This window comes from Ceratotherium simum, chromosome 19 (assembly GCF_057802395.1).
Source record: "Ceratotherium simum simum isolate JZ-2026a chromosome 19, ASM5780239v1, whole genome shotgun sequence".
Classification (NCBI taxonomy): Eukaryota; Metazoa; Chordata; class Mammalia; order Perissodactyla; family Rhinocerotidae; genus Ceratotherium; species Ceratotherium simum.
Genome location: NC_141918.1, coordinates 39787752 through 39801131, shown reverse-complemented (window position 1 = coordinate 39801131; position 13380 = coordinate 39787752). Strand labels below are relative to the sequence as shown.

Here is a 13380-nt window from a genome sequence, read left to right as displayed (position 1 = left end):
TTTTATTCTGTAACACGTATTGAAATATTGTATAGTCTCAGTTTCACATGTACTTGTTTTGTGTGTATAAATGGTACGCCCTTCACATCGATAAAAACATGTAGAAAACCTGAGTAAATGATTTTTTTAAAAACTGTTTAGAATTGAGTGGAAATTGGCAGGGTTTTGGAATACGGAAAAAGTATTTTAAACTCACAAAGGACCAAGCTATATCTGTAATAGTTCATACATTTCTTAGAACTGTATAAAAAAGTTTGTTATTTAATAAATGCTGTACCTAATATGAAACCATGGTAACTAGAAATCATGAACAAAAAGGATACTTTGTTATAGTTCTATAGCTTCTGATAATTCTTTTTGGAATTGATTTTTTTAAGTTTCTTTTTGAACCTATACTATTGAAGTGTACATCAGAGAAAGGAACCAATCACATTCTTTCATGTTTCTGTTTACTTTCTATTCAGAAACAGGTGACCTTTGGCCAGCTGCTCATGACTTGGAGAAATAAGTGGAACTGTACCATAGGCAGAGGGAACAGTACACTGCAACCAGATATATTACAACATAGATGTGGTAAGTGATAGACCATACACCTAAATGTAATTTAACCTCTAAAAGTTTTAGGCAGTATTTCCCAACTACGGGATGTCTAAATACAAATATGAGGCCTTTGTTAGCAAACTTCCAAAACAGGAAAAAGCATCACTGGACTCAAAGCCTCTTGAGGGTAGAGACTTGCTTTCTGGTTTGCCTCTGCCTAGAGCAGAGCCCGCCTCCTTCTATAGTGCTCGACCAGTATTTATTAAATAAACTTTTGTATCTAAATGTTGGAAGGATTGTACTATTGCCAATGAGAAGTAAGATTTAAAGAGGATGCTGCAGTCTTTGGTCCTTCCTTAGATACCTGCTCCTGCACTCGGGGTTCAGGTGAAGAGTGGAAACTGATCAGGCAGAGGAGAAACGTGAAGGTGTAGTTGGTAAAGACAGTTACACTTCCATTACACACTTTGGTGCCAATTTCACTCCTTTCTGGTTGCTTATCTGAAACACTGGGCTACTAGATTAAAATTTGCGGCCCCTCCCCGAGGCTTCTGGTACTAGTTACCCTTGGGTCTTCGTCGTCTTTGCTTTTTCCTGTCTCCTCCCTCATTGAATTGGAACAACCTCTTTTCTATCCCTCACAGGGATCTATAAACGATGTTTGTGGCATGCATGATGACAACTTTAATCTCAATCCCAAATGAGACTAGGAGTCCTTCTACCCCTCCTGGATTATCCTCTTATCTCAAGCAGTTGTGCTGCGAAGGCAGGTCTTTCACGTCTCCTTCAAAGAGGCGCCCCGGAGGGCTGAGCGATTACCCAAGGGAGGGGGTACGAAAGACACGGCCCCGGGCTACATTACCGCCCTTCTCTCACCTCGCAGGGCGCGGGACTGGGGAAGGAAAGGTGCAGCTAGCGGGCCGGGCGACCCCATTCGCTGCTTGCTGAGCAAAGAGACGTAACCACCGAAAGCAGCCCACAGTCCCCGCCCCGCGCCGCGCACGCCTTATGTAGGCGCCCGAGGCCCCGCCCCCGCCAGGCCCCGCCCCGTTCCCGCCAGGCCCCGCCCCGCTCCGGCTCCGGCTCCGGCGGCGGCTCAGCGGGCGGAGGGGGCGGAGAGAAGCCGCAGCTGCAACTTCGCCCGCAGCCTCCGAGCCTGGGCTCAGCAAGGGACGGAGCCGCCGTCACCGCGGAGCCGCCGCCGCCTCCCCGGCCCGGGCCTCAGCCCAGCCGGCTCGGCCATGGCAGCCACCGCCGCCACCGCCGCGGCGAATCTCGCCCCTGCGCTCCCCGCCCGTCGCTGAGCAGCCGTTAACCAGCCCGCCCGCCCTCCCGCCGGGGCCGCCGCGGCCCAGGCGCCGCACAAGTTTCCGCCCCGGAGAAGCGGGAGGCGAAGGCGGGGCGGACGGACGTGGGGTGTCGGGCGCCCCGGCCCACCGGGCCCTCCTGCCCGCGATGTGGGGGCGCTTCCTGGCCCCGGAGGCCGGCGGCCGGGACAGCCCCGGCGGAGCCCGAAGCTTCCCGGCGGGTAAGTAACGGGACAGTCCCGGCGGGGGTGGGGGTCGCGGCCGCCCGCGGCGCCTCGGGCCCCCTCCCTCCCTAGGCCCGGCGTCCCCCTGCCGCCTCCCCGACGCCGCGCGCCCGCCCGCCCCGCTTCCTCCCGCTGCCGACACCCGGGCCCGCGGGCTGACATCTGGCGGGCCGCGTCCCCGGCCCTGGCCGCCCGCAGCGCGGCGCGCCGGCCCGCGCCCCGACTTAAAGCTCGCCTGGGCCTCCCCGGGTTGGGCTTTGTTGTCTGTCCTCCTCCTCTTCCCTCGTGGGGTGTGTGGCTGATGTGGATAACCGGGCTCGCGGGGACCCGGGCGGGAAGGTCGCTGCGGCCGTGCTGCGGCGGCTCGGGGCGCGCCTCGGAGGGCCGGCTCCGCTGCGCCCACGCCCGCAGCCGCTACTTTAGGGCGAGTTTGGGGCGGGAGGAGGCTGCTGGTGATGCCGTGACCCCTGGGGAACTTCAGCCCCTCGCTGAAACCTCGTTAGCGCCCCGCAGCCCTCTCGGGCGCCAGGGGAGGACACGTCCTGCAAGAGCCAGTCGACCTTTGAGCAATCGGGTTGTTCATCCATTTGCCCCTCCCTGGCCCCTTTAAGGAAATTTTGGGGTTTACCGCGTTGGGTGTGTGAAGGGAGCTGTTTGCATCGGACAGCCATTTCATGCCTGCATCGCTCAGAAGTTGTGTAGGAGCCACCAAATTAGGATAAATCCTCCCCTCATTTGGGTTAAAGAAAAAGGCTTGGGTTGCCTGTGACAAGTTATCTGACATTGACGATTCTTCCAGGCGCTTGAATCTAAATTGAATTTTGAACCCCTTTGAGAAGCTGAAAGTTATATGGACCCTTTATGCAAAACAAATGCCATATGTACATACACAAAATTTTTCCTACAATTTGAAGTGGTTCTAGAACTCCTATTGAGTAACGCTGTTCCACAAAATGTTTGAGCTCGGCTTGTGTAACTGACATTTTTGTATACATTTTCAAAGCTATTTGCAAAACAAAAAAGCAGAAGCAGCATTTGGACGTGGCTTTGCGCTGGTGGTATTTTCTGCTATTTAAAAAATATCAGCCAGACTCAGATTGCTATTAAAATTTTAAATAATGCAATTCTGAAGTAGTTTAGAAATTTGTAATGTGGCTTTTTTTGGACAGTTTTCTCAGTTTTATTGGGGGGTATAATTGACAAATAGAAATTGTATATATATTAAAGGTGTACAACTTAATGTTTTGCTATATGTATACGTTGTGAAATGATCTCTACGAACTAGTCAACCTATCCTTTACTTCACAGTTACCATTTTTTCTTGTGGGTGTGATGAGAACACTTAAGATCTGTCCTTTTAGCAGATTTCAAGCATACAATACAATATTGTTAACTGTAGTCACTATACTGTACATTAGATCTAGACATATAAATTTTAAAACCTTGCATTAGATTTGAAATCATTCTCTTAAATTTGGTCCTGCAATACTTTTAAAATTCATAGAATTTAATGTAGTCATGAATTTATTGAAAACCAGCCTAAGTAGGGAATTATTTTCTCTAAAGTGTATACTATTTGTCCTAAGAGAAGACTGCAGTTGAGAGGTTTCTGATGCTTACTGAGTATTTACAAATCCTGCAATCACAGTAACTTCACTGAGTGAGAAGACACTTCATTATCCCTAGTGGCTGGAGAGAGTGGTTTCAATTATCTCTGCATGTCAAAAGCCATCTCTAATGGCTTTGTAACTGAACCTCTTAAAATTTATTTGTAATAATAACATGTTTGGAGGTGTAATATCACCCAAGCATTGTATCCGTTTTTCCATTATTTTCTACCAGGAAGAAAACATCATAATACTTAGAAGTTGTTAAGTAACTGAAGGAAGGACTTGGAGGTTTTATTGCCGTCTCTAGACCTTTGCTGTGGCAAAAAATATAGTGGAAAAAGATACTTTATAATACTACCCAAGTTTAAAGAATTTGGACAGTATGTCTTTACAAAGCATATATTTTATCTCAGCTTTGACAGTGATAAACTGTTGGTAAGTCAGGACATGCCTTTCCAATAAAAATTTTTTTCAGCTGTATGCTGAGAATAGATTACTTTTACAGTAATAGTGATGTAATTATTTATGTTTATTTTCTTCTTGAGCACACAAATACTTAAAATTATTTTTTAGTTTAAAAAAGTTATAACTTAGATGCAAAACTTGTGTGGTTTCCTTAGCAAATGAACTGATGGTGAAAGTCAAGATAATGACCTCTGAGTTGATTCATGTAGGGATTTTTTTTCCTTTTTGAGAATTTGAAGAAATTTATATTTTTGAAATATTGGGCACTATGTCTTTTGACTAACTTGAACAATTTTAGAGCTTTTCTGAAAACGAAGGGAACCAGTCTTCTGATTGAACTTATCAGCCATCATTTTGGTCCTGAGGGACAAGTAAATAATTTCTGCTATTTAAATGAGTTTATCTGAATATGTGGGTTAATTCTAGGTGTCCTAAAACTGGTTTTAGGGCCTAAAGGGAAAACCAAAGACTAAAGGGAAAACCAGAGGTAATATAGAACCAGAACCAATGTTCAGAAAAATTGGAGGAGACTTTCTTTCTAAGGTAATGGCAGGTAAAAACAAATAGGAATAATAACAAGTGTGGTTTGGAAAATACTCAACTTTTGACCTTTGCTTGAGGATTTAATTTTGTTTTACCCACAGTTTTTCAGCTTTATAGAGTAACTGTGTTGTAAATGAAAATAGGATGAATATTTTCTTACATATACATACAAAGATCAAACAAAAGCCCCCCTTTTTTTTCTCTTGGCAAGTATGTTTGGAAAGGTAAGTTTAAATAGGACATGAGGTATGTCTTTTATGCATTTGGTTGAGTGCATTTGACAGTACCCTGTTATTCAAAATGTATAATAGTTTCAAAGTTGGATGAAGGATGGATGTGTTTCCCTTAGGCTTTAAACATCAAATATGATATAGTGATATTTTGAGTACTTATACCTAGTTAGACTGAATTTGTTCCTTTTTATAAATCATACTTTAAAAATATTAATATAGTCAACCCTTAAAACATTCAGAGGTAGGATGTGACAGTTTTAAAGTGTGCTAAAAATAAAGTTATAGAGAACACTTACGTGATCTGAAGGAATGCCCTTTGTTAGTGCCTTGAGCTTTAAATCTGCCTTTTCCTAGCTGAAGCATTGCCATAAGGTGTTTAGTGATATCATAATGATAGTGGTAGTAACTGGTATGATTACATCAAATACTCAGGTTTTCTGCTGTGGTTCTGAATTAGATGGACCTAAAAGTGCTGTAGTAACAATGAAACATAACTCTTTTGCCTAAACTCAGTTGGATATGTTCTTTTATAATAGGTATTGGGGGGGTGAGAGGTGAATCGCAACTTTAGTGATGACTTTTGTGAAATGATCTTGATTAGTAATTGGAATTTGATCATTTCTTGGCTTGAATGAAGCTGGTAAATTAATTTGAGGCCAGGCAATAAATGGTGAGTTGACAGCCTCTATTGTTGTGTTGTGAGTATTCCTGTATGTTGAGAATAGAAAGGTTTTTACAGAGTCATGATTTTTCTGACTGGACGAAATGTGTGTGTGTGTTCTCTGAGAAAATGACGAATTCATGGAGACTCCTAGATAGTATTTTACTGAGTGATAGCTTAATTAGGTCCCTCAAATTGTGCGTTAAAAAATGAAGAATGTAATCATCTAGATAACTTCTAAAGCTACAATGAGATACTAATTATTATTACTACTTTAAGGATATTCATATTTTGCACTGGCAAAATAATATTCTAAAAAGTGGAATTTGTTGTATAAAGTCATTCATTTTAAGAGGAGGAATGATCAACATAGAAAGAACATCAAATTGCTCTTCATACTAATGTTTTACTTCCACTTTCTATTTTTCTTTAATTAAAAAAATCCATTGCTGTTACCTAGCATAGTGCTTGGCACATAATAAGTACTTGGTAAATGTTTGTGAGTCATTCTTTCAATAAGTATTGTGTGGTAGGCATTGTAGTGGGCCCTGGGGATACATCACTGAACAAGAAAGATAAGGTGCCAGCTCTAAGGGAGCTTTCATTCTAGTGGAGAGGAACAGTCTGTAAGTAAACTAACAAGATACTTCAGCTAGTGTTAAGTGCCACGAAGAAAAGGAAACTGGGTGAGATGGCAGAGGATGGGCAGAGCTACTTGGGGTAGGCTGGTCACAGAAGGCCTCTCTGAGGAGATCACATTGTGCTGAGACCTGAATGATGAGAAGGAAGGAGCCAGACATGAGGGGAGGCGTGTTCAGGCGGAGGGTACAGAAACAGCTCCAAGGTGGAAGTGAGTTTGGGAATATCAAAAGCCAGTGAGTCTGGAGCATGGTGAGCGGGGATGTGAGGAGAGGGAGGCCTGGTAATGTAAGGTATCGTAAGAAGTTTGGATTCTGTTCTACATGAGGAAAAGGTAGCTATGAAAGGGTAGGGGAGATGATTGTTGATTCTTTGAGCACATTGAGTGCCTACTATGAGGCAGACATTGTTCTATGTACTGGGGTAACAAGCAGACATTCATATCTTTGGTGTTTACGGATCGCTCCTGGCTGTTTTGTGGGGGAAGAAATTGTGGAGGGATGGGAGAAAGAATAGCAGTAGGGAAGTGTTAATAGGTCATTGCAGTAATTAGGTGAGAGATGCTGGCTTGGATTACAGTGGTAAGATTGGATTTGGAGGAAAAAAGAGAATGGATTTGGAATATACTTGAGAAATCTGACAGGATTTACTGATGGTTTGAAGGTAGCAAATGAGGAAAGAGGAGTCAAAGATGAGTCTTAGTTTTGGCTTCAGTAATTATATTGGATGGTGGTGCCATTTCCCCAGATAGGGAAGAGTGTGAGGAAGATAAATGAAATCAAAAGTTCTATTTTGGAGTAGCTGGATCATATCCAGAGAACATGAAATCAGTAATTCAAAAAGATACATGCACTCCTGTGTTCATCCCAGCATTATTCACGATAGCCAAGAAGTGGAAGCAACCCAAATGCCCATCAATGGATGAATGGATAAAGAAGATGTGGTATATATATATATACAATGGAATACTACTCAGCCATAAAAAAACAAAATCGTGCCATTTGTGACAAAATGGATGGACCTTGAGGGTGTTATGCTAAGTGAAATAAGTCGGACAGAGAAAGACAAACACTGTATGATTTCAGAAGATAAACACATGGATAAGGAGAACAGATTAGTGGTTACCAGAGGGGAAGGGGGTAGGGGTAGGGGTAAAGGGGCACATATGGTGACAGATGAAAACTGGCTGTTAGTGGTGAACATGATGCAGTCTATACAGAAACTGAAAATAGTGTTGTATGCCTGAAATTTACACAATGTTGTAAGCCAATATGACCTCAATAAAATAATTTTTTTAAAAAAAGTTCTATGTTGGCCATGTGAAGTTTGAGATGCTTTTTAGAAGTTCAGAAATCTGGAGCTTAGTAGGGAGATGGGGGAGATGGAGATAGGAAATTGAGAGTTACCTGTGTATAAATGGTGTTTAAGGGTGATCACATGGAGAGAATATAGAGAAGCCAGCAGAGACTATTGATAAGATAGCAGAGGACCAAGCTCTGAGACATTTAATGTCTTCTGGTCAGGTAGAGAAAGAGGAGCCGTCAAAAGAGACTGAGAAGGAGGAACCAGTGAGGTAGCAGTGAAACCGGGAGAGTGTGGTGTTCCAGAAGAGAGGAGACTGAAGGAAGGAGTGATCATCCAAGTCTGTGCTTCCAAGACGCCACGTAAGATGAGTCAGAAGAGAATGGATCAATGCCACTGGCTGGTTTCAGTGAGAGATTTAAAAAGTTAAAACTGGCAGAGATTAGAGATTCTCTAATCCAGTTGGCTCACTTTATGCATAGAGATTGATACATAAGTGCTCAGTAAATGAAGTGTTTTCCCCTTACCAGTTCTCAAGCTAGGGTGCCCAACTGTCTGGGTTTGCCTGGGACATTCAGTTTTAAAATTAGGGGAAGCATCTCCTGGGATGCCTTAAGTTGAACAGTGGTGAGCTTTGACTAGAGGACTCTGCCCAGATAGGGACATCTGAACGGGTATAAGTGTTCCTTCCCGTCAGAATAGAAGATTTTCTGAATCAGGGGACCTGATGTTGGTATTTAGTTTTATTTCATGCTATTGCCTGAGAGTCTACCTCAAAATAGTAACTCTACCTCTATTTTTGCTTCTTTTCTCCTGTGATAAATTGTTCTAAAACTTCATTAGGTAGTGCTAGATTAATTCAAGTCATTGATAAGATTTTAAATTACTTTTAAAGAGAGTAAGTTTAAGATCAGAAACTTGGTTTTATGCCCTCTTTACATAGTAAGTATCAATAAATAAACTTGAAACTTTATTGATGCTACTTTTCAGTACTAGAGTTCTGAAATAAACTGTAGGTTTTAGTTATCCTTCTGGAACAGAATGGGATGAAAGATTTGGACTACATTTCATGTCAAGTTTAAAGTTTTCTACAAGGTGGTTACATTGCTCTTGTCGAGGCAGAGATCGACCATCAGAAATATATATTGCCTTGCCATGACATTACTGTAGCTTTTTTGAAGCATTTTGGTTAATAGTGAGGCATTTCATCTCAGGATAAATTCATTTTAGAAATAATGTACTGAAAAAGTTTGATTAGAAATTAAGTTCTTTAATTTGGAGGAGATATTTATAAATTTTATCAAAACTTTATTTTGGAATGTTTCATAACTAAAATTTTGCTTTAGTTTTGGCTTTTAGATGTACTGTGTATGGCACTTAGGTTCCTAAGTATCAGAAAATAAAAGGCTAATTGAGAAATAATTAGGCTACTCTGCTTCATTTGGAGGTCAATAGCTACATAAATAAAAGTGTCATTTTTTATGTCTAACAACTTCTTTATTTAGGAAAATTTATTTTGATTGAAGTTTTTATTTTCTCTGGGTGCTGATGATCATCTTAGTTTTGGCATAATTTGCTACCATGTAGAATATTTTCTCTGTTAGCTGATATTATGAAATAGTTTTATTCAAAGACAAATGTAAACTCCTCTGGAATACCACTTGGTATACTCCCTCATGTCTGTAGTGATCTTATTAAAAACCTCTCATTAGTTTTTACCATACTTCATTTTTTCCAGTTTATAAACAGAAACAAAGGCTTATGAGAGACTAAATTAAATATGTGGCCGTCATTCCAAAATACTTTTTCAAATACAGCATTTCAGGTAGCCAGAAAATAAGATAGGACTCTGGCCTGTCCACACACTGAAATCAACAAGCATGTAATGTTTTCATAGAAGGAGAACCATCTATGGTGGTTGCTGCCCTAACCCTCTTGAGTTCCTTGTTTTATATAATGAGTATTTGGTGAATATTTATTGGTTTGAATTCATACTTTTCCTGTGAAAGGTGAACCACTTTATCCATCTGATGAGTGTTCTTAATCGAGGTAATTGTAAGCTCAACTGAAGCAAGCTCATTTAAAGCTCTTACTTGTTATACTAGAGTTGAAAATAAGGAAATTCAGAATCACATCTGAAGAATGTGATTAGAAGTCTTACACCTTGTGTGGTAATGTTTTTAAAGTTATTTACAGTAGCTAATGAATGAACTTCCAGATTTCTTTTTTTTATATTTAGAAAACAAAGAATACTAGCTGTTGATTACTTAAAATTCAGTTTAAACTCATAAATGCAAGAAAGCCAATTAACTTAGATTGAGCTGGATTTTTTTTCCAGGTTGATTGAGATATAATTGATATATAACATTGTATTAGTTTAAAGTATACAGTATAATGATTTGATATATGTATATATTGGGAAATGATTACCACAGGAAGTTTAGTTAACATCCATCACCACACAGTTATAAATTTTTTTTTCTTGTGATGAGAACTTTTAAGATTTACTTTCTTAGCAACTTTCAAATATACAATATAGTGTTGTTAACTATAGTCACCATGCTATACATTACATCCCCAGAACTTATTTATCTAGTAACTGGAAGTTTGTACTTTTTGACCACATTCACCCATTTCCCCCACCCTACCCCCCACCCCTGGCAACCACTAATCTGTTCTCTGTTTCTGCAAGTTCGGTGTTTTTAGATTCCATGTATAAGTGAGATTGTACAGTATTTGTCTTTTCCTGTCTGGCGTATTTCACTTAACATAATACTCTCAAGGTCCATCCATGTTGTCACAAATGGCAGAATTTCCTTCTTTTTTATGGCCAAATAATATTCCATTGTATTTAAACACCACGTTTTCTTTATCCATTCATCTGTTGATGGAAACTTAGGTTGTTTCCATGTCTTGGCTGTTGTAAATAATGCAGCAATGAACATGAGGGTGCAGATGTCTCTTTGAGATGCTGATTTCATTCCTTTGGATATACACCCAGAAGTGGGATTGCTGAATCATATGGCAATTCTGTTTTTAGTTTCTTGAGGAACCTCCATACTGTTTGCTCTAGGGGCTGCACCAGTTTACATTCCTACCAACAGTGCACAAGGGTTCTCTTTTCTCCACATCCTTGCCAACATTTGTTATTTCTTGTCTTTTTGATGACAGCCATTCTGACAGGTGTGAGGTGATATCTAGTTGTGGTTTTGATTTGCATTTCCCTGATGGTTAGTGATGTTGAGCACCTTTTCAGGTACCGTTTGGCCATTTGTATGTCGTCTTTGGAAAAATATCTATTCAGTTTCTCTGCCCATTTTTTAATCAGATTGTTTTTTTGCCATTGAGTTGTATGAGTTCTTTATATATTTTGGATGTTAACCCTTTATCTGATATATGGTTTGCAAAGATTTTCTCCCATTGGTAGGTTGCCTTTTCATTTTGTTGATGATTTCCTTTGCTGTGCAGAAGCTTTTTAGTTTGATGTAGTCCTCGTGTTTATTTTTGCTTTTTTTGCCTTTACTTCGGTGTCAGATACGAAAAGTCATTGCCAAGACCAATGTCAGGAAGCTTACTCCCTATATTTTCTTCTAGAATTTTATGATTTCAGGTCCTGTGTTCAAGTTTTTAACCCATTTTGAGTTGATTTTTCTGTATGGTATAAGGTAGGGGTCCAGTTTTATTCTTTTGCATGTGGCTGTCTAGTTTTTCCAACATCATTTATTGAAGAAACTATCCTTTGCCCATTGCATATATTTGGCTCCTTTGTAGTAAATTAATTGACCATATATATGTGTGGGTTTGTTTCTGGGCCCTTATTCTGTTTCGTTGATCTATGTGTCTGTTTTTATGCCTACCATTTTTTAAATATCTTTATATATTCATTTAATTATCACAACAACCCTGTAAGATAGGTACTCTAATTTTTTTTTCTCCTTTACATATGAAGAGACTGAGGCACAGATTGGCTAAGTGACTTACTCAAGGTCTGACTCTAATAAGAGGTGGTACAGACCTTAAACTCAGGCAGCCTGGTTTCACAGTCCACATTCTTCTCCGCTAAGCTATACTGTTAATTCTGTAACAAAAGAAAAATATTAAAACTATTAGTCATTTACCCTGGAGATAAACAGTACTGAAATGGAGTGGAGGACATAATATAAGTGGGATGAAGAACATAAATATTGCTATATTAAGTTTCTTCCTTCTTAGCCAGTTATTTTCCAGTGTAGTATAAGATTTTCTGTTTTTTTTTTTTCAGGTTACTATTAATATGAATATTTTTCTATGTGTTTTAATGTTGTATGCAATTTTTTGTGACGTTTTTGCATCTTTTACCCTATTGGAGATTATTTTCCCGTGTTTATTAGGAATTTTGGCCATCAGCCCTTCAAACCGTTTATAACTATTAATATTATTTTTAGCTGCTTTGGAAAATATTTACTGATCTTTAAATAGATACTTAAATGCAAAGTGGCTCAAGGGATGGTTTAAAATCTCCTGGATTTTAAAATAAACAGGGAACAACCACCAAAAAAACTCTGTTTTAATCCTTTTTCTAAAGGGAATAATATTCTTTAGATCTAATTATAAGTATTCCAGAATTTTAATTTTATACCATGAACATTTATTGGATGCCTAGTGGTAATAATAACTACATTATTGAGAGGCTACCTGACTGTGCAGTTCTATGCTAGAGACTTAAAAAAAAATAAAGTTGTCTTTCACTGTTCCCGGTTTGGTGAGGGAGAAGAAAGTCAGACACATATGGCTTAGTATAATTTAGTAAATATTGTTAACGGAATTTTGAGTGATATATTGGGAGAGCACAAAGTAGTAGTTACTTAATACCACCTGGAGGAATCAGAAAAAACACGTAGAACAAGTTACTTCTGACCTGAGCTCTTAAAGAAGGTAGAGAAGGGAATTGCTTGGAGTCGTGCAAGAACCTGACCTGTTTAGAGGCGGTGATAGGTATGTGTCGCTGGGGTGGCTGTACGGGAGCCGGAATGGGGAGGCCGGGATGGCAGAGTGTTAGAAAATGAGGTTGCCAGTTGGTGAAGAACTTTGCCAAACTTAGGGAGTTTGAGTTTTATTTAATATGCAGTAAGGAACTCACAGACCTATGTAAGCAGGAGAATGACAAACATATTTGATTTTAAGATGGTGATTCTGATAGTACGGTAGAGGCTGGCTTGGGTGAAGTCACTCCAGCAGGAGGTCCTTGCAGCCATCCAGCCAAAAGATATATCTGTGACGGTGGGGATGGAGAGGAGACATCTAATTCAGTTAATACTTCTGAAGTGGACTGAAGGGTTTCAGAAACTGACTAGATGTATGGGTTAAGGAAAAGAGATTTTTGGTTGTATTCCCTGGATTTATTCCTTTTTAACTTAGTTGTACATTGATTTCTACTGACAGTAGAATTGGGGCAGTTGAAGGCCACTGTTCTGAACTTTGTGCAAAAGTACTTTGTACCTGTTAACATTGCAGAGATGTTAAAATGTGTGATATGTGCATCTTATGTCATATAAGGGTAAATGAGCTTTGATATTTTCTGTTTTGTTCTTTTCTATTTTATTTAAAAAGGTTGGTGTACTCCACTGAATGGGAGATAACCTGCATTTTGAAAAACACTGCAATTTTTACTCATGATTTTTATTATATATTCAGCTTTTTATGTCAAAGTGTAAATCTGCTTTGTCAATGGTGTTATTTTTATTTTCTTCTGGCTTAGAGTTGTCATTAAAAATATTCAATAAGATTAGTTGTTATTCTTATACTTGCAGTTACAGATATATTAACATATTATGGAAGACTTGATGTATGCATTTTTGTTTCCAATTGGAAAAAAAG

The 13380-nt window shown here is 39.7% G+C and overlaps 1 protein-coding gene across 2 annotated transcripts in view; it reads left to right on the top strand.

Moving 5' to 3' along the window:
* Positions 1 to 491: 491 nt before the first annotated feature.
* CEP85L (centrosomal protein 85L) overlaps positions 492 to 13380 on the top strand; it is a 159452-nt gene continuing 146563 nt past the window's right edge. Inside the window, exon 1 of one of the 2 annotated variants that reach the window (XM_014781191.2) lies at positions 492 to 573. In XM_014781191.2, coding sequence (XP_014636677.1) covers positions 492 to 573 — 82 coding nt within the window. Of the gene's footprint in view, positions 574 to 1666; positions 2069 to 13380 lie in introns of those variants that run through there. The other variant, XM_004422262.3, reaches the window with a different exon arrangement.